At 37.9% G+C, this 23,172-nt stretch overlaps 1 protein-coding gene across 1 annotated transcript in view; it reads left to right on the top strand.

The window, feature by feature from the left end:
* The window catches only part of RSPO2 (R-spondin 2), a 148,734-nt gene that overhangs the window by 73,753 nt on the left and 51,809 nt on the right, over positions 1 to 23,172 (top strand). Inside the window, exon 2 of the mRNA XM_035011753.1 lies at positions 2,134 to 2,322. Within this exon, the coding sequence (XP_034867644.1) occupies positions 2,134 to 2,322 (189 nt within the window). The remainder of the gene's footprint in view (positions 1 to 2,133; positions 2,323 to 23,172) is intronic.

Genomic DNA, 23,172 nt, shown 5'->3' with positions numbered 1-23,172 from the left:
CAAAAATTCCTGTGTACCTCTTTGCAGTCAGTCCCAAACCCTCAAGGGCATTTAATGTTCTAATTTCTGTCACCACAGATTACCTTAACGTGTCGTTGACATCAATATAAATAATTATACTGAGCATACTTTTTTTGGGGGGGGGGTCTGGCTTCTTTGTTTAATGTCTATAAGTTTCATTCCATTCTTGTTTAGGTATGTGCCAGTTTAATTCTTTTTATCATTAAAATATACCATAATTTATCCATTTTCCTGGTCATAGACCTTTAGATCCTGTTACCTCCTATTTCTATTTTATACATTTACTACATCTGTGGTTGTCAGTGGTTTAGAAGTTATACATTACTCTTTCTGTGGTTTCTACCAAGAGTTTTAGCAAGTACATTTAACTTAAGGAAGTTTAATATTGTTCTTCCTCATTCAAAATATAGAAAATTTGAATGCTTTAACTTTGTTTTCCCTCCTTGAGTCTTCCATGTTATGCTCCTAAATATAAAATATGTATTATTTTTTAAACCTTGGAAATGAATACTTCTTAAAAACTGATACTTTTCATAGACACACAAACCTATTTCTCAATTGATTTGATCACTATTGCTTATTACATTCTACTTCTGTGTTCCATTTTATTTTCTCCCATATATGCAGTTTATTCTTTTGGTGAGTGATTAATAAGTTCTTTGACTTTATTTTGGCTGAAAATACCTTTATTTTGCCCTCATTCTTAAATTATCATTTAATTACTTATAGAACTATAGTTTGATAATTTTCCCTTAGCAAGTTGAAGGTAATATTCTACTGTCTAACACGTTATTTCTGATGAGATGTCTGGTAGAGGTAAAAATTTCTTTCTAGGTGATCTGTTTCTCTCTGGTTTGACTTTATTCTTTAGGATAAATCTGCTGTGTTTAGATGCAGACTTGTTTTTATTGATCTACTCAGATCTCTGAAGTTTTCATCTAAAGAATTCTTCTCTTTCTTTAAATCTGGAACTTGAGTAGCCATGATCTCTGGATAATATGTCTTACTCATGCTATTTTTTGATTCTGTAGCACCTAATAATCATGTATTAAAACTTTCTTTTTACATGCTTCTTACCTTTCCCACATTTTCATCTTCACTGTGTTTGGTGCTATATTTATTTATTTATTTATTTATTTATTTATTTATTTATTTGGTGCTATAGTTATTTAAACCTGTTTTCTAGTTAAATACCTTCTATTCAATTTGTTCATAGAATTTTTTTTCAGTTTTAGAATTTTCATTTCTTTGTAACTGCACAGTCATTAGATGATACTGCTTCTTCCCTTGTGATTTCTAGTCCTTATCTCTTCAAGTATTCTGAAGATAATCATTTTTAAGACTTTCAGATTGTTCTGTTACTTCTGACTCTTTGGGTGTGAGATCTCTCTCAGACTGGTGACTCTTCCTCATGGAGGTTTGCTTATCCCTGTGAATAGTTCATTTTGGTGTAAAGGTGGCTTTCCATGCAAGTTCCTGGTCCCAGGATTGTAGAACATTTCTTTAGGGTAGTTTCATGTTTTTTTCTTCATGGGTTTTTGTGGATCAATGTTTTTATGTTAGCATCTTGATTTAGTGATTTGATACTACACTGATAATTTGAACTTGGATCTCATGCGTGGATGTATTGCAGATTTGGGGTTTTTGTGTCTCATGGATTATATTTCTCTCTACCACCCTTTCTTTCTCAGCCACCCTATGCCCCTAATCTGTGGTTGAAATCTTCATCTCTGGCAAATTGGGGTGGGGGCTTCTAGTATTTGTTGCATGTGCAAACAGCCCTCACAACTCCAGTCTCCATAAAGAGACCCAAGTGTCTGGTCTTCATAAGCATATTTCTTGGCCTAGATTCAAGACCCTGCCATGAGGTCTGCCTCTGTCTGGTCTAACTCTGTGAGCCATTCAGTTTCAGTTTGAACTCTGAGTTTCCTCTTTGTTTCTAAGTTTAATTGTGTATTAACCTTTTTTTTGGAGGGTGGGGGAATATTTTGTGTAGCATTTCTATGTGATTCAAGTAGGACAAGAGACACTTGTCTTCTCACCAGGTTTTATTGACCGGACGTCTTGATCGTACTCCTATTTGAACCTGTGTTTTGTGTTTTTCTTTTACAGCTAGTTATGTATCAAATCCCATTTGCAAGGGTTGTTTGTCTTGTTCAAAGGACAATGGGTGCAGCCGATGTCAACAGAAGTTGTTCTTCTTTCTTCGAAGAGAAGGCATGCGCCAGTATGGAGAGTGCCTGCATTCCTGTCCATCTGGGTACTATGGACACCGAGCCCCAGATATGAACAGATGTGCAAGTGAGCAGTTGACTTTTGTCTACTATTTACTGTTTATGCAACTTAGGGGAGCTAAGTTTAAAATTTTGAGTGATAGAAAGTTTATTTTTAATATGCTACAGAAATAGTCTAAGCTTAAACTTGAGTGGGGTAGGATAAGAATATTTTATCTTTTGTCTAGAAGTATATTGCACACACTTTTTAAAAAAGATTATTTAAGTATTTTTTTGCATAACCAGCATCTCAAACACAAGCTTGTTAGAAGATCTTTGTAAAGCATACTTAGCACTCCCCGCCAAAAAAATCCCCGAGGAATTTAAATATCTTTATTTTGGGAATATCCTCTCTACTACAGTGTATATGGCCTCTTTTTCCTTTTTTATTTTTTAAATCTGAGTTTATAATCCCTTGTTTAGTATAATCTAGAATTTAATACATTTAAGGTTCTGTAAAACACCATTACTGATAAAAGATGTAACTAAAATATTTAGTTTACCTTTGAGTATTCTGAATTCTAAGTTTAACAACTACACAAAAGTTATTAAGGAATGGCATTCTGTACATAGGCATGCAGGAATGATTTTTATCTTTTAATCCAAAAATCACTTATAGAATGATTCTCAACTTTTAGGTAAACAGTAGAAATTGGAGTTAAAAAAAGTGAGCTGCCACAGAAACATCCCTTTCTTTAAGGAGCTTAAATGTTAGGGCATAGGGGATAAGGAAGAAAATGACATGGAGTGAAATGACAAATGGGTAAGAAGTTTAACCGTAATTCAGTACACTAAGCTATGTCAGGCAAGCAGTGTGTTATGGGAATAATTATCTCCCATTACTACTGTATACGTAGTTATGAAATCAACCAAGGTCTTTAGATAAGAAAAACAACTTTAAATGAATGGAATCATCCAAGGACAATATTATTTTGGAAGGAGGCAGAACTAATAGATTCTAGAAAGAAGGAACCACACATGTCTAAAAATAATGTGCTTGGGAACAAGTCTCATCGAAGGTGCTATTTGACAAGGCAATTTAATCTATGTTGCTGAACATTTAGGATCCTCAGTCCCTGCCTGTGAAAGGTCCTTTGTACCCACAAGTCACTGAGACAAGTAAAAATGTCCCCAAACAGTTTTGAACACCTCCTAGTGGAGAAGTACTATACCTGGATGAGAACCATTGAGTCGTGTGTGCTTAGTAGGAGGTGTGGTTGAAACTGAGAACTGATAAAGGTCTTGAGTGCCTGGCTGAGGAGTCTGGATATTACCTGCAGGTTTTGAGCAGGGGAGGACTGAGGAGGTTGCTCTGTTCAGGATGATTGTAGCAGCAGTAGGGGAGATGAATTGGAGAAGGATAGAGTAGAGGAAGGCTCCTGTAACAACTGCAGGTTAGAAATCATGTTCTGATGAAAGGTTTGTGGGTAATGAATTCCAGAGCTTTAAAAAAAAAAAATAGAATCAATGAGACTTAGTAACTAATTACAAAGAGTGAAAAGAGAATCAAATTTGATCCTAAAGTTTCAAGGTGGATAGTTTTGCCATTAACAGAGGTAGAAATAGATAGGCTCAGAGGAAATTCGGATCTACTTCTATTTCATGGAATTGTTTGGATTAATAATTACAGAGACAGAACTCCCAACATGTATCAACAGGCTGGCTAATTTTTGCAAATATGTAGCTTGTCTTTAAGTTGTGTGATTTGGAGACTATCTAGTAAATTGTCTCCCATAATTTTTTTAACTTTCATGGAAGGCTAGGTCTACCTTGAAATGGATTTCTATTCGGATTGCATTAGACCACCTGGTTGGGGGGGTTGTGTTACGGGGTCTGAGTCCGTGAATATTCAGTACATTTTTCATTCCACACCTTCAGTGCACAAGGAAGAGGAGGTTAGAGTGTAGATGGCTCCAAGCAGTTACTCCAAGTTCTAAGCCGAGCATTATACATCCTGTGTATGGACAGTAGGCTGGCTAGATCGTGTGTCACTCAGCTCTAGGACGTTGGCGAGTCAAAGAGGCAGCTATTAATAACTATGCAGGGACACTGGTGTAAACCAGGGCTGTCCCAGGCAAACTGGTATGGATAGCCACCTCAGCAATACCGCGTAGCATTTCAACAGGGTCATCTTTGGAGATACGTCCAAGCAAGGTTTCACACATTTTTGGCTAAGTTACCCCTTTTCTCAGAAAGGAGAGTGGTGACTGTAAATCAGCCTTGAAGAGTGAATTTATGTGTGAGAACGAGTTTGCTCTGGTTATACTTATTTAAGTGAATGCAATCAATGTTGCTGTTTACTGACCTAGAGGAAATCACTACTTCTCTGGTACAAGTGGGAAGGGCTTATTAATGAGACTCTTGTGAATCAAAGTGAAAGTGGAAAATTATTTCTTAATTCTCAGTATGTGACTTTGGACGGCTGTGGTTTTTTCATAATAATTATTTGCTTTCCCCCCATACTTTGCATATATTCCATTGTTGTTTGTATTCTATTCAGAAGAGAGGAGGCAGAGTGAAATTGGAAAATCTGTCAAAGACTTAGAAATTGAAATCCTACTCACTTTCTTTTTCTTTCTTTTTTTTTTTTTTAAAGATTTATTTATTTGACAGAGAGAGTGAGAGAGCACAAGCAGGGGGGAGTGACACGCAGACAGAGAGGGAGAAGCAGGCTCCCCGCTGAGCAAGGAGCCCGATGCGGGGCTCGATCCCAGGACCCTGGGATCATGACCCGAGCCGAAGGCAGATGCTTAACTGACTGAGCCACCCAGGCGCCCCCCTACTCACTTTCTTAAGAGATTATTGCTCTATCCTAGAGAAGAAAGTTATACTTCAAGCAACAGTAGCTTTACAAAAATTCCTAGAAATGAAACTTGCTCATCTGTTTTTTCATCACTAGAGTAATATTTCAGTTGCAAAACAGCATCCTTCTTCTGAAGGAAGACTTGCCCTATGAAGTACTGGCTCAGGTGGGCTTCTTGGTGCAAACAGTGTGGAGCTTATAAAATCAGACGTGCCTGTGAAAACCAATTCACTAATCATTTGAAGCATATTATGAAAAATACATACACTAATGGACACTAAGAGCTGTCATAGTCTGATTCTGTTAGGTGAGATTTCTCATTTTTTTCTCATTTCCATGAAAAAGCTTTATTCCTTTGTTATAATCGTTGTTGTAAATATTCCTTGTAGAAAGCTTAGAAAGCAGATAGACCTTAAAAGGCAAAAGCAAAAATAAAAAACCAAAGATAACAAAAGTTAACATTTTGGCTGCTATTCTCAACCATTTGTTTCTATGTGTGTTTATGTCTTTCTTCCCTCACAAATGTATCATTGTTCTGTTTCGTGACTTGTTTTAACTTACTGGATTATGAACATTTTGTTAATGTCATTAAATATAGCTGCATATATCATACTGAGTGGATATATCCTAATATATTTAATTACCTATTAAAACTTTAGTTTTTCACTAAGCAGTTATATGAAGAATATCCTCATATAGTCTCTCTCACATACATATGTAGTTTTATACATTCATCTGATTTATTTGCATAAGATAAACTTTAAACATAATACAATTTTCCAGCTTTTTTGAGATAAGATTGACATTAACCATATTACATATTTTATAGACTTTTGATTATATTTTGTCAAATGGACTTCTAGAAAACTTGTGCGTCACATCTTAACTAATAGACCTTTTCCCTTGCATCTCACTAACAATGGGTGCTATTGACAGAAAGTACCAAAATGCATTTTTTGTTTAATGTGATTTTCTTGGATGGAATTTTATTTTTCACATGAATATTTGCATTGTACGGTATTTACCAGAATCTCTGGCTTTTTTCCCCCCCTCTATTTGCACAACTGTCTCGTTCTTAGTGATTTAAAAAAAACAACTTTAAATGAAATATCACAAAAATTCTATGTTCAAGATGATAAATGGGGAGTTCAGTGAATTATCACAAAGTGGACACACATCTGCAATCACTATACAGGTCAAGAGGAATGTCTGCACCCCAAGAACCCTTATGGTGTCCCGTTCCAGTCACTCCCCTTTCTCCTCCTCCAACAAAACTACCATCTTGACTTGTAACCAAAACACACATAAAAGATTACTCATGATCACACTGCCCATACCAACTATAGATTGGAAATAACCCAAATGTCCAAACAATAGAACATTGAAGAAAGCATAATATATTAAAAAACATATATAAAAGTGGAAATGAACTACCACAACATACTGCAACATAGATAAATCTCACAATGTAATGTTGAATGAAGGAAGCCGTAAAATAGACATTTACATACGTTGTGAAAAGAGTTAAAAATACTCTGTGGTACTAGAAGTCAGGATTGTAGTTCTTGTATGCACTTATTGAACACCTACTGTGTGCTGGCTTTTGTCCTAGATACCTGGAGATACAATAATGAGTCATAATTAGTTTCTGCCCTTGAGTTGCTTATGGTATAGAGTAATGATTCCCTGCCAGGTGTGATTTCTCTCTCAGGGGAAATTTCGTAATGTTTGCAGACATTTTTGGTTATTACAGCTAAAGGGGTGCTACCAGTATCTAGTTGACAGAGGCTATAGATACTGCTAAGTGTTCTGCAAGGCACAGGACAGCCCCCTGCAACAAAGAACTCTTTGGCCCAAAATGTCAGTAGTGTTGGGGTTGAGGAACCCCGCTCTAGTGAGACAGACAAGTAATTTACTCAGTGGTGTGTGTGATAAAGGGTGCTAATTTACTTCTATTCTGTGCCAGTTCCTGTTACATCCACATTTTCTCAGTTTTCAAAGCGTGCAAAATGGGTTGTGGGATTTTTATTTTATGAAGTTAACTAAACTGGGTAAAATACACTTTCTAAAGGTTGGGTGGATTTCAGCAATGAGGGAGATGACACTTAGGAAGACCATGGGCGTTTTCAGAATTATTAGGATTTAGCATTATAGGTGGGGGGGGGGGGAAGCCACATGCGAAGGTGTGGGGAGACAATCATCCATTGTTAAGTAAAATGCCGGTGGCGAGTCCTGTTACACAGCATAACCAGAAATGATGCTAGTCAGGGTGGCGGCCCCTGGAGCAGAACTTACGTGCTAAATTTAGGCAGTTTAAACAGCTTCCTGAAGCCACAAGTAGTGGATTTCAAGTAAGAGAATGATAAGGTCAGGAACTACTTTTCTTTTGGCAGCAAGAAAGGGGAGGTTAAGAAAAGTCAGCAGTGAAGTTGGCAAGAGGGATCCAGGTTAAAAAAACAAAACAAAATAATGAAATGAGAATAGCTGTTTCCTCATCAGACCTTCCCTGGCTGGTTTGTCTAAAATATTAACTTTCCTTATCCCAATATTTCCTTTCTTCCTTCTTTATCCCTCCTTCCTTTCCCCTTTTGTCACTCCCTCCCTCCCTCCCTTCTTTTTTTTAAAATTTTATATGTAATATTAGTCACCATACATTACATCATTAGTTTTTGATGTAGTGTTCCATGACTCCCTCCCTTCTTTTCTTAGCACTATAGGTAACTAACATACTGTATGTTTTGCTTATCTGTTTTATTAATCTCTCCCACTAGAATGTAAGCTCCAAGAAGAAAGGGATTTGGGCCTGTTGTCTTCAGGCTCATACTATGCAGAATAACGTGACACTCAGTGGGGCTCAACAAATATTTGTTGAATGACTAAATGAAGATAGTCATAGTGGAAACAGGGAGATGGAGAGAGAGATTGAGGAAGAATCAATAGGACTTGATAATTTGATGTTGGCTAAAGATGAAGGGAGAAATTGAGATTACTCTTATGATTTTGGCTTGGGAGCTGGGCAGTGAAATTTATCCAGGTACAGAATATAGGAGGAATGGTGTATGTGCTGGCGAGAAAGGCCATTATGGTGGAGAATGGTTGATTTGGGACATGTTGAGCTCAAGGCGGTATGAGATGTCCTGGGGAAGGTACCCAATGAGCAGTTAGATTAAGCAGTTAGATCTCTCAAGGGAGGTCCAATCTCAGTCATTGGCAGGAAGAAGAGCATATTAACTGAGGGATGGGGAGTGCTGAGGATTAAAGCCTGAAGAATGTTGACATTTAACAGCAAGGAAAGGACAGCCTATGGAGGAGTCACCAGGAAAATAGACCTTAATAGGAGTAGTTCATTGTTCCTGTTGGAGCACTATCCTCATTGTGGTTTGAGGGAGCATATGGAGTCTGAGGCAAGCAGCCACTGTGATTGTAGGTAGTCCTCTTCTTTTTCTTCATTGCTACACTGGTTGAAAAGTATCTAATGCTAGCAAGAAGGCTCTTGGATTAGGAGATCTGTGTGTGTGTGTGTGTGTGTGTGTGAGAGAGAGAGAGAGAGAGAGAGAGAGAGAGAGAGAGTGAGAGAGATGGAAGGAGACTTGATTGGGAAAGAGTCAGATGAGGTGGAGAAAGAGAGGGACAATTGAGGAAACAAGATCACTGAAGAGACAGAAGAACACAGGACCCAAAACTTAAGTGGGAAAACTAGCCTTGAACAGAACGCTTGTTGAATCAGCAACCTATAAAGTATCATCTAGCTCCCATCAGTCAAGGTTTCATTTTATTCATCTATCAGGAGGAGGGTCAGAAATATGCTGAAGTGACAGAAAAAGAACCAGTTCATTTTTTATGTATAAGGAAATAATCCATCCTCTGGCAACAAAAAGATTCTGCCTCGTTTTGGCACTTTGTAAAAATGTGTTTTAGGCTAAGAGAATGTTGACGTGTTTTTGAAATGACATAAGTTCAAAAACTAGTAATTTTGAACATCTAAGAAAACCGATAGTTAAATAAAACCATCCCTTAATTTGTGAACTCCAAGACCAGTGTTTATGTGTTTTTAAAGAATTACTACATGTCAAATTTGAGTGCTTTTAGAAACACCTGCCATTTCTGAATCATGAAATTTAATGATGCATTTGGGAAAAGGTCTAGGTATTTAAAATTAACAGAAATGTTTAAAATGTTTTTAATCAAATCTGAACAATTGTGAACTATGAGAGGGAGGTATATAATTACTCTGAGAACCGTAAAGTCTATATGATGTGTACTTAAAGATGTGTAAAGATGCAGACCTCTAACAAATATGTTGCTATGATATCAGTATTTGTGGAATTATATGAGAAGTAAAAGAAAATAAAAAATTAAGAATATATTTAGAAGATGCTTATGGATGGACTGAAAACCCAGTTGGGTTGCATGTGAAATTCCTATAGAATCAGACAATGGTATTTTATAATCACTATTACCCAAAGTGCTGCTAAAGCACAAGAGACAAATGGAGTTAGGTATATTACAGAATCATGAAAAGGGTCAGAGAAGGGACATGTTAGCCATTGGGTGAGAACAGTAATTGAAAGATTATGAAAACATTTTCTCCTGCCTTCACCATCTAGCCTGGGTGGCTAGACAGTGAAGAGTTAGGGGGCATTTGGTGTTTAACACCTGTGAAAACACTGGGTGCTAGCCCCTCCCTCCCCACCCATGCCCCAAGTCTCTGATTGGTAGATCTGAGATGGTGCTCAAGAACTTAACATTTTCAGCAAGTGCCCAGGTGACGCTGGGCTGGCTGGGTCAGGAACTCCACTTTGAGAATTACTACAGTGTAATAATTATGTTTCTCCACCTGTCACTGATGATGGAATAGGACACTTTATATTTAATAAAAGACAAGTCTTAGTACCACCCAGCGTATGAGGATATCTTGAGGAAATATGTGCCCTTCCCTACATCCATTTATCATCAGTATAACCAGTAATCCTAGCTCTGTCTGTGTGCTCTACTGAGCTGATGACAATAGAGTAGAATACACTGGCTTTCAGCCAGGCTCCAATAATCCTGAATCCCCCCTTGTCTAGCTCCCATCTCTGCCTTCCCCACTTTCTCATGACTTGCTCTTCCTCCTCCTCTGAGATTGCCATTACTGTAGGTATTCTGGCACACTGAGTATTCTAATTTATAATTGTGTCTGGTATCTTAGAGTCTAATTCTCTTGTTTTGACTTTGGTGATAAAGATTCTGACTGAAATATGGCTTCCACATGAATTGAAGCTTTGTAAACCATTATTTGGGGTCATGTTTTGACAGGAAGAGCAGGGGAGTGTTTATGGGCAGGAGAAGAGGATCATGGTGACTACTCAGACTGAGAGGATCCTTCCGATGGCTCTCTCCAAGCTGGCTCCTGGGCTAGATACCAGTCAGGTGTCCTGACTTCCTCTTTGATGAGGGATGAAGCTCATATTCTCTGGGTACCAGTGTCCTCATCTGTAAAAAGTAAGGGAGGCTGTGAGGTCGTTGCTGTCATATTCTGTGATTCTGCAACTGCCTCCAAAAAACGACTGCTTTTTGCTATTCCAGACCAGCTCCTCTCCTCAAATTCCTGGGGGGAATGGCTATTCTAATGCTCTCTCAACCCTGTGATGTAGGTAAATGTTTACATTTTATCATTGAAAAGACAAGCTCAGAGAGCCTCAGAAACCTACCCAAGGACACACATATGAAGCAGAGCTAAGAATGAGATCTAGGATTCTCTCTGATTCTAACACCTGTGTTTCTCGTTTTGTTTTAACCCAGTTTTATTGATATAATTGACATATAGTGCTGTGTATGTTTAAGGTATACAGCATAATTTTACTTATACATTTTATGAAACAGTTGCCACAATGTTTAGTTACATCCATCATCTCATTTAAATACAAAGAATAAAGTAAAAGAAATGAGATGTGATGAGATCTTTCGTATTAATTATAGTCATCATGTTGTACCTTACATCCTTAGTACTTACTTACCTTAGGACTGGAGGCTTGTACCTTTTGACCACCTTCATACAATTCCCCCTCACCTTACCTTCAGCCTCTGGTAAACACAAATCTGATCTTTTTTTTTTTTTCCCCCTGAGTTTTTTTTCTTTTCTCTTTCTTTAGATTCCACATATAAGTGAGATTATGCGATATTTGCCTTTCCCTGTCTGATTTATTTCACTTAGCGATGTTTCTTTAACCATACCATGCTGCTTCTCTTGGAGAAAATAAAATCACAAAACACATTATTTGTTAGGCTTCAGAATCTTTTTTGAAGGTCCTCACTTTTAATTGGCACCCTTTGAAAGACATTCTCTTAAGCTGGTTTCTTTCCCAAAGAGGGACTTTGCCCTACAGGCCACTCTGCAGAAAACACACTGTCTTGGTTAACAGGTTACTTCCAGCTGCGGAAGGCTCATTGGCTAAAGTGGCTTTTACATTACAAAAGAGCTGCTACCAGCCAGTTAATAAACTGACCATAACTTAATAAGGTTAAGGAATTATTCTTTAAAGGGACCATGAGGATGGCCCTACTGCCCCTTTATGAGAACTTAATTGAGATGTCATTACCTGCTGAGTCTCTTGATTCTTGTGCTTGCTTCTCAAGAATTCCATCCTTGCAAGAGAGCTGGCTGTTTTGATGCACCTATGACTGGGATAGAACAAAGCATTTATTAATTAATTTTAGTTTCAGGGGATTTTATCCAGGCTTGGCCTCAACAGAGCCACAGTTTAATTGCCTGAGGCCAGCCAGTCAAGGGCTGGGCGTCTAAAAGGTGCTTAATACATATGAACTGGATGATTGATACCAACCCTAGGTAGCTCAGGGTCTCTCAGAGTAGGAGGGTGGGCTCAGTAATATTAACTGCTCTTCCGTGAAAGACCCCTTGTACTTATTACTAATAATACACACTTACTTAGCACTTTCTTTTTGGCTAAATCTTTTCAACAGCTTATTCATTCGATTCCTGACTATTTAAGGCAAGGAAATGGAGGCCTAGAGAAGTTAGTAGCTCATTCAAAGTCACCGACAGATACAGAGCAGAGTTGATACTAGAATGCATGTCTGGTGACAACCCATGTTCTTTGTTACTGGACTACATGTTTCTTGAAGTGCTTTTCAGTTTGTTTTAAAGAGGGATTGCTTTATAAATTTAAGGAACATACAAGCTAAAAATTGAAGCTACTTTTAAAAAAAAATTTAAAAATTTTATTATGTTATGTTAATCACCATACATTACATCATTAGTTTTTGACGTAATATTCCATGATTCATTGTTTGCGTATAACACCCAGTGCTCCATTCAATACGTGCCCTCTTTAATACCCATCACAGGCTAACCCATCCCCCCACCTCCCTCCCCTTGAGAACCCTCAGTTTGTTTCTCAGAGTCCATAGTCTCTCATGGTTCGTCTCCCCCTCCGATTTCCCCCCTTCATTCTTCCCTTCCTGCTATCGTCTTTTTTAACATATAATGTATTATTTGTTTCAGAGGTACAAGTCTGTGTAAGACTGTTGAATCACAGACCTGAAGCTACTTTTATATTTAATGAAGACATTCCTATTAACTAGTTTTAGCATTTAAAATCCTGTAAAGGTAAACTAATTTCTTGCTGAGATGTGAACTATGATTGGAAAGGTAGTGGTACAGTGCAGCAACCAGGGAGGCTATTCATCATGGGACAGCTCTTTTCACCATCTTTATTATTCTTTTAGTATAATGATGAGGCTAGATGATGATGAAGATAACTGGGTGATACTTTTCTATGTAATTAGGTGTATTGTGAAATATCTCCTGTCTCATCATTTTGTAGGTCAAGTTCAGGTAAAGAGAAGTAGCAGCTTAATGTGTTATGACAAAGAAAACAAGTAATAACCGTATATTTCAAGTAGTGCTTAAAAGCGAGGATGTTTTATTCAATTAATACTTTCACTGATCAGAATGAGTGTGTGTGTGTGTGTATGTGTGTGTTCACAACCCTACAAGGCTTCTATCAGTCATGTAGAAGTTCCCTTAAGTAATTATTACATAGATCTGGAAGAGACCTAATTGATTGTCTCTCTCTCTCTCTCTCTCTCTCTGCCTCATCCCCCTCAACCCCACCAAAAAATGTGCATGTTGAGGTTTCTAAATAAGTACTTCCCCAAAGTCACACAATTAGCCAGGAACAGTGTGACCCCAGTGACTGAGATACACCAGTGGAATAGTCTTTTTTTACATTGTTCCTTCAAAAATAAGCCATGTAATATAGATGAAACTATTGTGCACAATTACAAACCTGAGTCTAGAAAAATTTCAAAGTCTTTGTTCTTTTTTTTTGTTTGTTTTCTGAAATGGTCAGTGTGGTCAGTATTTTAAACCCCATTAAGGATTTCAAGACATCAGATTTCACCTTCTAAAGAGAGAGTTCAAGTTGTGGTTAAATCACATCTTTGAAAGAACACTGGATTAGAAGGAACTTAGCTCTGATTTGAGCTCCAACAGTTACTAGCTTTGCAAGCTTACACAAATTACATAGCACAGTCTTGGGTAATAACTTCTAATTCTAATAACTGTCATGAATCTATAAAAGAAATCTCAGTAATATCTACTATTGGCAGTTACCATTTTAATATTGATCTCTTTATGATTTTATATGTATTTTACGTCTAGTTTCTGCAAAGTACAGTCTTCCTCCAGTGCTCCTCTCTACTTGGTTTACAGTTAAGGAATACATGTGCTTTTTGTTTCTTAAAGATAAAAAAGAAAGACATAAGAGCTTCAATGTAGTATACAAAGGTTGTTGCCTAATTTGGAAATGGAGCTCTTTATAATGTATTTTTATACCAAAATCATGCTATTGCATTAAAATATATAGGGTGGGCTCTGTTTCAGTGTTTATTCTAAGCTGATAGAAATCTAGATTTGTTAGTCATTCCACAGTTAACACCTGTCATCCTCTGTTATGTCAAGCCCTTTTGCTAGGCCTTGTGATACAGAATAGAAGAAGCATTCCGTTTTCTTCATGGGGTCCCCATTTGATGGGAGGATTATGACAAACCTATAACAACCACAAGAGAAGAAATGTTGTCTCGGGTATCTGGATGCTGGGAGGACCTGGGGAGTTTAGAGGAAACTTCACCCTGGCCAGGGTACAGGTACCCGTGGTGACGAGGCTAGGGAAGTAGAAGGATAGGTCTAGCCAGAAGGATCTTGGGCTCTAAAATCAAGGGTTTAAACTGATCCTGGAAGTAAAGGGAAGCTGCCAAGGATTTTAAAGCAGGGAAATGACATGACCAACTTGGCCTTTGAAAGAAGACAGTGGTCCTCCTGTGTGGCCATAGCAGAGCCATCTTAGTTCCGATTGTTGTGACCTGTTGCCCCAGTGTGGCTAAGCCATCTAGGGTTTAAGAAGTGGCCACATCGGAGATGCACCAAGAGCTCCAGTAATGGTTGTTCCCTGCACACCAGGGATGTTTCATATGCTGGTCCGTGGCAGCAAAGCCCTTAGTGCTTTGTTGAAAGCAACCCTGCGTTAGTTGTATTACATAACCCTCTAGAGAAAACTACTGGGCCACACTTCCTCTCTCCTTATTCTAGAAGCTAGATTATATCAAATAGATATCCTGAGAGCTAGAATAACTATTTTCTTCTCTGTGGCACACATGGCTTTGTAATTTTCAATACTCATCAATGAAGATTTTTTTAATTTTTAATTAGGATCCTAATGGCTGGAAAGTAAAAAGCCTGCTCTGCTATTTAATAAAGGAAGTCTTATTTCTCAAGCTTACATTGAATTTTCTTGTGGGGTAGTTCTTTTGAATGAGCCTCTTATTTCAGTTTAGACCCAAGTTTGACAGTATCATTCTGTTTGAAAGGCAGATGCAACCTTGTGCTCGGTTTTCCTTTGTGCAAATAAGGCTTCTGTTTTGCACTTTAGTTTTTAAAGTGCATTCACATTCATCCTTTCATTGGCTCCTGGTAATCCTAGGACTGAAGCGGTGTTATCCCCATTTACAGAGCAGGTAACAAGTTCTGAGAAGTCCACTGACAAGCCTGAGGGTTTGCTGCTCCTACATAGCATGGATGAAACGGTCTACTTTTATCATCAAACTGGGTAAGCAGAGATAGCAAAGCTACCTTCACAAACAGTTGGCAGGTATATCAGACCATAGGGTGAGGCAGAAATGTTAGAACACAGGTTTTAGCCAAAAAGTATTGTTTGGTAAAATTATTCTCTCTCCTTTCTCTCCAACCATCCCTTCACTGATAAGTCAATGCCATATGTAATCAAGAAACTAAAAGCTTATTAAAACAGCGGGGAATTTTGACCTATTGACAAAAATGTCCTCTTTCTTGATTTATCAGTATTAGTATGAGAAACATGGAACTAAAAATGTTCCCACATTGCGATAACTCAATTCCAGCATCCTCTTACTCCTTTGGTATTTGTCTTATGAACACAGCCAGATGATGTACATAAGACATCACTATGCCTCCCTAAGCTTAAAAGCTAACATTTGGGGTTTTAAAAATGAAACCTATTTCTTTTTTCCTTTTCCCTTCAATATGCCCCATGGCTTTCAATCATTCTGTAGCCTAGGGGTCAGCAAACTATGACCCACAGGCAAAATCTGGCTTGCCGCCATTTTTGTGGGGCCCTTGTAAGAATAGCTGTTAGATTCTTAAGTGTTTGGGGAAAATATTAAAAGAGGACTACAGAGGCGCCTGGGCGGCTCAGTTGGTTGAGTGACTGCCTTCGGCTCAGGTCATGATCCTGGAGTCCCGGGATCGAGTCCCGGGATCAAGTCCCGCATCGGGCTCCCTGCTCGGCGGGGAGTCTGCTTCTCCCTCTGACCCTCCTCCCTCTCATGCTGTCTCTCATTCTCTCTCTCTCAAATAAATAAATAAAATCTTAAAAAAAAAAAAAAGAGGGCTACACATTTTTGTGCGGTACACAAAAATGATACTTTAAATTTCAGGATTTATAAAGTTTTATTGGAAAGCAGCCACACTTAATCATCTACATATTGTCTACGGCTGGTTTTGCTCTACCGCAGAGTTGAGTAGTGTAGACCGAGAATGCATGGCCCACCAAACCTGAAATATTTATTACCTGGCCCTTTAGAGGAAAAGTCTGCCAATTTTGGAGTGTGAAGGGATTGAGAGATTGTTGTTTTCCTTGCATGATGGTTGAGGGGCAAGCAAGACCTGTATTAGCTTCCATATACTCTCCTGTTTCGTTGGGTGGAGAGAGATGCATTTTCCAACATTCGGAGAAATTCAACTAAGTCTCAAGTCTGAAGTTTATGAAAGTACTCTGGTTCTACCTTAATACGAAAGGTTGACAAGTTACCAAAAAAAGGAGAAGCACAAAGAGTAACCAATTTGAGAGATTTGCTATTTGGTAGGAAAATAAAAGCTGATAAGAGACATTAATTTGCTTTATGATTTTTAAAAACTTTATCACATTCCTTCCCTATTTTTTTTTGAGGTAATTGTCCTCCCTTCTGATCTGGTTTAAGTGGACAAAGTCCATTTAAACCCCCTGGTTTTGTATTCAAGGCAACTGTGTCCAAGTTTTATTTTGAGAATGACTTCAAATATGCATCACTTGAACACACGAGAAATGGAGCCAACATTTTTATAGTTCCTCATTGTTTGACTGCATGATTTTACACAAACCTCAGTGTTTCTTCAGATTTTTTTGTGTGGGTGGGCAATATATAGTTTATTTTTTTGTTTTGTTTTTGGGCAAGATAAAATTCTTAAACATTCAAATATTACAGTGCATCTACCAACATATTTCACCAATTTGAGTTTTAGGTATTTTTTTTTAAATGAACTGTTGTAAGCACTGTAAAATGAGTCAGGAGAAAAAAAGTTACTTTTGATAGTATATGTATCCTCCAAAGTTGAAGTAAAGGACACTTTGGCATATAAGATAGAACTCTTATCGCTACCTGAAAAACAATATATAAATTTCTGACTGGATTCCATTTCCTAGCTAAATTGCAACTTGATTAAAATTCCAACCAAGTCCAGAATTTTACTACCCTTGTAATAATTTACTACCCTAATGGCTATGATAGACCACCTTTAGCACACATCAAAAATTGGACATCTTCATTGTACTTAAAAAAGGGTGCTGCACTTTTCAAGCAATATCTGTTGAATATTTTGTGATACAAGGTATAACAATATTTTGGATGGATGGGCTTATTTACCTTTAGGGAGTGATGCAATTTTTATGTGGTACTTTCCACCTGTTCTTTTTGTTCTCATCTTAAATTTGGTACTCCAAACAATCATCTGATACGGTTAGGTCTAGTATTTTCCCCTCCTATCTGTTGGTGAAGGGAGTAGGGCACAGAGAGGATGTAATTTTCCCTACCAAGGTCAAAATTGCATTTAGATCTCTGTTTTCCTAAGTTCTGGTTCCTAATGTTTGAAGTAGATGACTTTCTATGTAGGTAACCAATGAATGATTATATTCCATTTCTTTAGCTGCATGACCTAAACAAGGGTAAAGCCATTATATTGACTACAGGTATTGGTGTTTGGATAATGTCTTTCATTTGAGTAGTGCACATACATAAAGATTTATTAAAATGATTATATATACATATGTACCTACATATCCACTACACGTGGAGTATCCTTGTATCTTGTTTGTGCTTCCTTTCATCCACCATCTTGGACTGTCCTAGTTGGTAAATTTTTACTCATGATCGCTCACATTCTTTGATCACTAATTACACAGTAGATATTGTGTTGAAATCTTCACCTTTGTCAAATCTGCTGAATTCTCTCAACCCTGAGATATTACCTCTTTTTATAGATAATGATACTGAGGCAGAGAGTTTTGCCGTCTCACCCACAGTCATATAATAGTAAATGAGCCAAAATCCTAACCTCAGATCTGCTAACCACTGTGCTATTTGGAAGGCCACTATATTCTCAACATAGTTCTTATTTCCTGCCTTTGGCTCCTGTTCCAAGTCTCCTATTCTGCACTTGATGCAGTTGAATTTCACCCTATGCTAATTCTCCTAACTTAGTAAGGGCAATCTTGACTTAACGCCATTCCAACGGGTTTTACACAGATTTCTACACTGGATCTTCTCTTAACTTAGTAGAGCTGGTTTTCTATGTCATCACACAAATAGTTCAGTTGTAAGTATGAAACATTGAGTCCTGAAACCTCTGAATCTTTTATTTTTTTTTTTTTAGATTGAAACATAATGAAGCTTCTAATGAGCTGTGTGTAACTTAGACCATACTACAAAAAATGTAATTTTAAATTTTAGGTCATAGTTTTCAACAGTCCCTAGCCTAATGGGATTGTTGCAATAGTACATATTAGAAATGCATGATTTTGGTAACATAAAGCTTAAAAACTTTAGTTAGGGATACATAAGCCATTGCAGGTTTTGAGAAGCAGTGTTAAACAGCAGTATTTGAAGTTGTTAGAGAAGCCTAAAGATATTTAAACAATTAAAAGTACTCTCGTATTAAGTTACACAGTTTAGTACTTCCCATGTGAAAAGTTGCTAACAGTCTAATTTTGAATGTCTTTTGGAACAACCTGTCCCATGAATTTCTGTTAAAATTTTAGCCTACACTGAGTGGAGAAGCTCTAAGGTTTTCAGGGGTCTGGCTTGATGCTCTTTGATACTTACAACTCCAGTCTGAAGACTAAATACCCCTAGTGGGGGTCAGCATCTGTTACATTCTGAATGGAGATGCTGAACGGAGATGCCCAATAAAGCGCAGTTGGACAGTAAGCAGTCAGATTTTCGTGGTGTACTCAGGCAGCCTGCACCCACCCAACAGCCCTGATTATGAAGAAATAATAGAAAAGGATGCCTCTGTATGGGTCTGAGGTCTTCTCTACCTCACTGATTGCTTCCCCTTCTCTAATATTTAATTGCTGTATATAGAATTACACTTTCACAGTTGAGTTTAACAAAGGCCGGTTTTTCTCCACTTTTAATTTAAGGTTTTAATTCTTCTGCTGTTTATATGATTGGCCATTCTGAGCTCTTCAGTTAACGGATGGTTCTTGTCACCTAGACTTTGGTGGGAAGATCAACAAAATTCACTCTGTTGGTGTGCCAAAGCCCTGAGAGGGCTGGAACACCAAAGGAAAACGGGGTAACTGGGGATCTTTGGCTTCTTGGTTTTTCATCTCTTCCACCCAGTTTGTCAGTTGTATTGATGGATTGTAACTCCCTTTCCCATGACCGTTACCTCTCAGTGTTGAGCCTCTTGGTGGTTTTCCTTAGCCCCGCTCTCTTCCTTCTTTCAGGAAACCAAATTTCCTGAGAGTATGCACTCCCCCGCTCACTCTCTGTGTATGAAAGAGTAATCGCATTACTGTCTCATCGCCTGCCTCTCTACCGTTGCTTTTAGTAGACCAGGATCCCGAAGTGCGGGAACCTGGCTTTCTCATCTGTGCCTCTTAGCTCCCCAGCATGATGGTTGGCCTCCTGGCAATTCTATCCGCTGAAATCAGGGAACAAACCAGGTACCATCTTGGTCATGTTGCTTTCATGGTCAAGAGTCTATGAAGACCTCTCACTGCTAGTCAGACCAAGCCTTAAGCTTGAAACTAACTTCATTTTTATTAATTATTCCTTAAATACTTGAACTCATACAAAGTACAAGTAATTTATAATTTAACTGCCTTGTTTGAAATCAAGTAAAATAAGAAGTGAAATTCTCCACCTACAGCAATCTACACCTAAGTAACCATCCCCTGATTCTAATCTCCAGCTCATTCAAGCCACTCTTCATGGGTCCATCATGTGCCATGTGAATTTTCTCTGTTGTGTGATTATGAATGGAGTCACCCTGGCCACAGCTCTACTCTGCCTGTTGTGTCTCTAAAACCTGCTCAGCTGAGGTTCCAACTTCCATGACCTATATTACCTACCGCACTTCAATACTTACGTTCTCTGTTATAATTGTTTTCAGGTGTTGGACTATTCTTCCAATAAGATCTGCACTCCTTTCCAGCTACCATGGCTTTTCTTTCTATATTAAAGGTATTTACAGGGCATGTGCAAGCGATCTCATACTAAGCATTCAAATGAGTTTTTAAATATAAAGGAATTGAGTTTTTAAATGGCACTTATGTTAGTTCACTTGGCAAGCATGAAAACTCCACCATGTGTCCGGCACTGTGTTAGAAACAGAATTTACAGACCAAAAGAAAAAAAAAAAAAAACTAATGGCAGAACAGAAATGGGTCTGTCTTTTCCATCTCTAATGTACACAGCACATGCCTTTAACATCTACGGTGTTATGTTGCAGTGTTTTGTGAGTGCCTCATGGCCCCCTCCCTTTCGCTTTTGCACCTCCAGGACAGGGAATGGGTATTATAATTTTATGTTCTCAGGGTCTGGTACAATACCTAGCAAGTGCTCCACTTTTGGAGAATGCTTGGAATGAACTGTTGAACTGAACTAAGGATAATTTGAAAAATGTTATAATGGAGCCTGTATGGATACCACGGAAGGACAGGAGAAGGTTACCTACCCTACTTTGTTTCTTGGCCAGGGTAAGCTCCCCTCACCAAATGACAGCCCCATCAGATTGCATTTGGACACAGTCTCACTTGAACAGTAATTTTACTTAAACCAATATTGGCAGTGCTCGCTTGGATTACATTTTTGAGGAGGCACTGTAATTTAGAAGCATGTAAGTTGGCTAAACCACGGTCTTATTTCTGAACAAGACCTTAAAGTACAGATTTTTATAGAGACCCATGTTTAGCAAACTTTGGTATTCCTGTTTTCTTAAGCCGTATAGAGTTTTCTGAAGTTCACCAGTCTGTTGAATGATCCTATTGGTGTTTTAAAACTCATTTATTGATAAAATTAACATAAAGGTTTTCCCAGACCGTTAATACAATGGCTATTTCTGGGAAGCAGGCCTGATGTACCATTCAGGTAAATAAGAGGATATCTGTATCTTATGCACCTGTTTTGAATTTTTATTCATAATGAGAATGTTTCACTTTTCTAAAGAGGAATTAATAAGGTTGATGTGAATCCCACTTGTTTAAGGATGACCAGTTGAAGAAATTTCTGGGAGCGTGGATACAGGCTGGAGGGGAAAGCCTAGAACTATGAGGCTCCACAGTGGTTTTCTCCTAAGCAGAAGAGTTAGTTCTAGGAGAAGTAGCTGGACAGGACAGGGAGTTGTGGATGGGGCTGGAGATGGTGAGAAGAGGTTTCCAGGAAGCATGTCAAGGAGCAGATTGTCAGGGTAGGTGGTTTATGCTGTTGCTTTAAAAAGCTTTCAGTTCAAAGGTGTTGGTGATTAGATGAGTTGTGTCCGTTTAGGCTGCTGAGTGTTGTGGGCCGCCTGCATGGTTTTTATGTTGTGGTGGAGTCACTGAGACCAGGAAGGTCAGCAGAGCTTTGGATGATGTTACGACTTGGTGCCAAAGTTTTTGTTTAAATGCTTTGTTGAATAAGAAATATTTAGGGATTTGTCCCCTAATGACTTGAATGAAGGAAAAGCACCCGTGAACATATGGAAACAAAGAATACTGGACAAGAGATGGTCAAACAGTTGTGTATTTTGAAGGATATGGTAGATTCAACATTATAAGGGGTATAATTTCATGCACATAATTTTTCAGAATTTTCAATTCTGAAAAAATTGGGGATGGAGTACTATTCCTTGATTCGTTCTTACTATTTGGAATCAAAAGAATTTATTTCAGAACATTATAGCGTTATTTTCTGTAAATTTAAGCAAGTCACAGTGTTCATTGAAATAACTTCTGTTTTAATACATAAATGCATTACAATTACAAAAGATTCATATGATTCAGAAATAGATAATTTTTAACCTATTTCAAAATTCCACCACCCCTTTCCCAAATTAACTTCTCTAAGCTCCTTCATGAGTGCACGTGTGGTTTTCTTGTACCATACTCTATATCCTGCAACTTGCCTTTTTCACTTAATGATAGATCTTAGAGCTTATTCTCAGTCATTGCTCATAATTCACCTCGTGCTTTCTCCTGGTTGAAGTAGTCTACAGTTTGAATGCGTCAGATATTTATTATACTTAAATTTGAGGACAAATAATTGAGCTTTCTTTTAGCAGGATTTATGCCTGAAGAAGTCCTAAGGGACTTGACAGAGAATGATAGGTATTTCAGAAATTCACGTTCTATGAACTGGTATTAGGGCTATGGAATGAAATGAGGAAAGGGCGCTGCAAGTAGCAGTCAAGATTAGCAGAGGACCTTGTAACATTATTTCCAAATGCTTATTGCTATAATTTTTAGGCCAAAGAGCTTACTGGTGTAACTCGTGTTTTAAAGAAAACTCAGACTTTGTAGATAACAGCTGATCTATGAAGTGTACAGTCCTCTTTTCTTAATATAAATGCTTTGTTCTGTTCACCCCTTAGTTCTGTTTTATCTTTGGAATGTTTATCATTTCTTGGAAAATAATTCAGCTAGTAGGAAGGGCTGCTTGCTTTTCTAAAAAGGCAAGAAAACCAACAATTTGTGGACATGATGGTCATGTGTTTTGACCATGATTAAGAAGCTACTGACCAGCTATAGACCATCACTTCATTACAATATTTAAGATTACAAATGCACATTTTATGGGGTGATAAACTGTTCTTCTTTACCCACCATCCTCCCCAAAAGAACAACAGTGTAATTTGACTATGGACTTTCACCCATACCTAGTTGGTTTTCCAATTGTAAGTTTGGTAACATTTCACAGATTGAGTTAACTGCTTCATGGTGGCCATTCAATGCATGAAGACCTGTGAGACCCCAAATTGAAAGGTGAAGAGTTGCCGTTTTCTTGTCATTATTTAAAACATAATCTATTTCAATAAAACTTTTTGACTTTATTTTCTCAATTTTCAAAATATTCAGTGATTTCATGTTTTGGTTATATTTTCTATTCCATTATCTCTTTGCTTACAGGAACAGTCTATCTTAAGGCTTTTTCTGAATCATTAAAGGACCAAATACAGTAGTGGCATTCAGAGGCTTGTTAAGTGAATAGAAGTGTTGCCATGGAGTTTTCATAGAGCTT

The sequence above is a fragment of the Mirounga leonina genome, unplaced genomic scaffold, assembly GCF_011800145.1.
Source record: "Mirounga leonina isolate KUSES-001 unplaced genomic scaffold, KU_Mleo_1.0 Mir_165, whole genome shotgun sequence".
Taxonomy (NCBI): domain Eukaryota; kingdom Metazoa; phylum Chordata; class Mammalia; order Carnivora; family Phocidae; genus Mirounga; species Mirounga leonina.
Note: the sequence above shows the minus strand (reverse complement) of the source record. Positions and strands in the feature narration are given on the sequence as shown.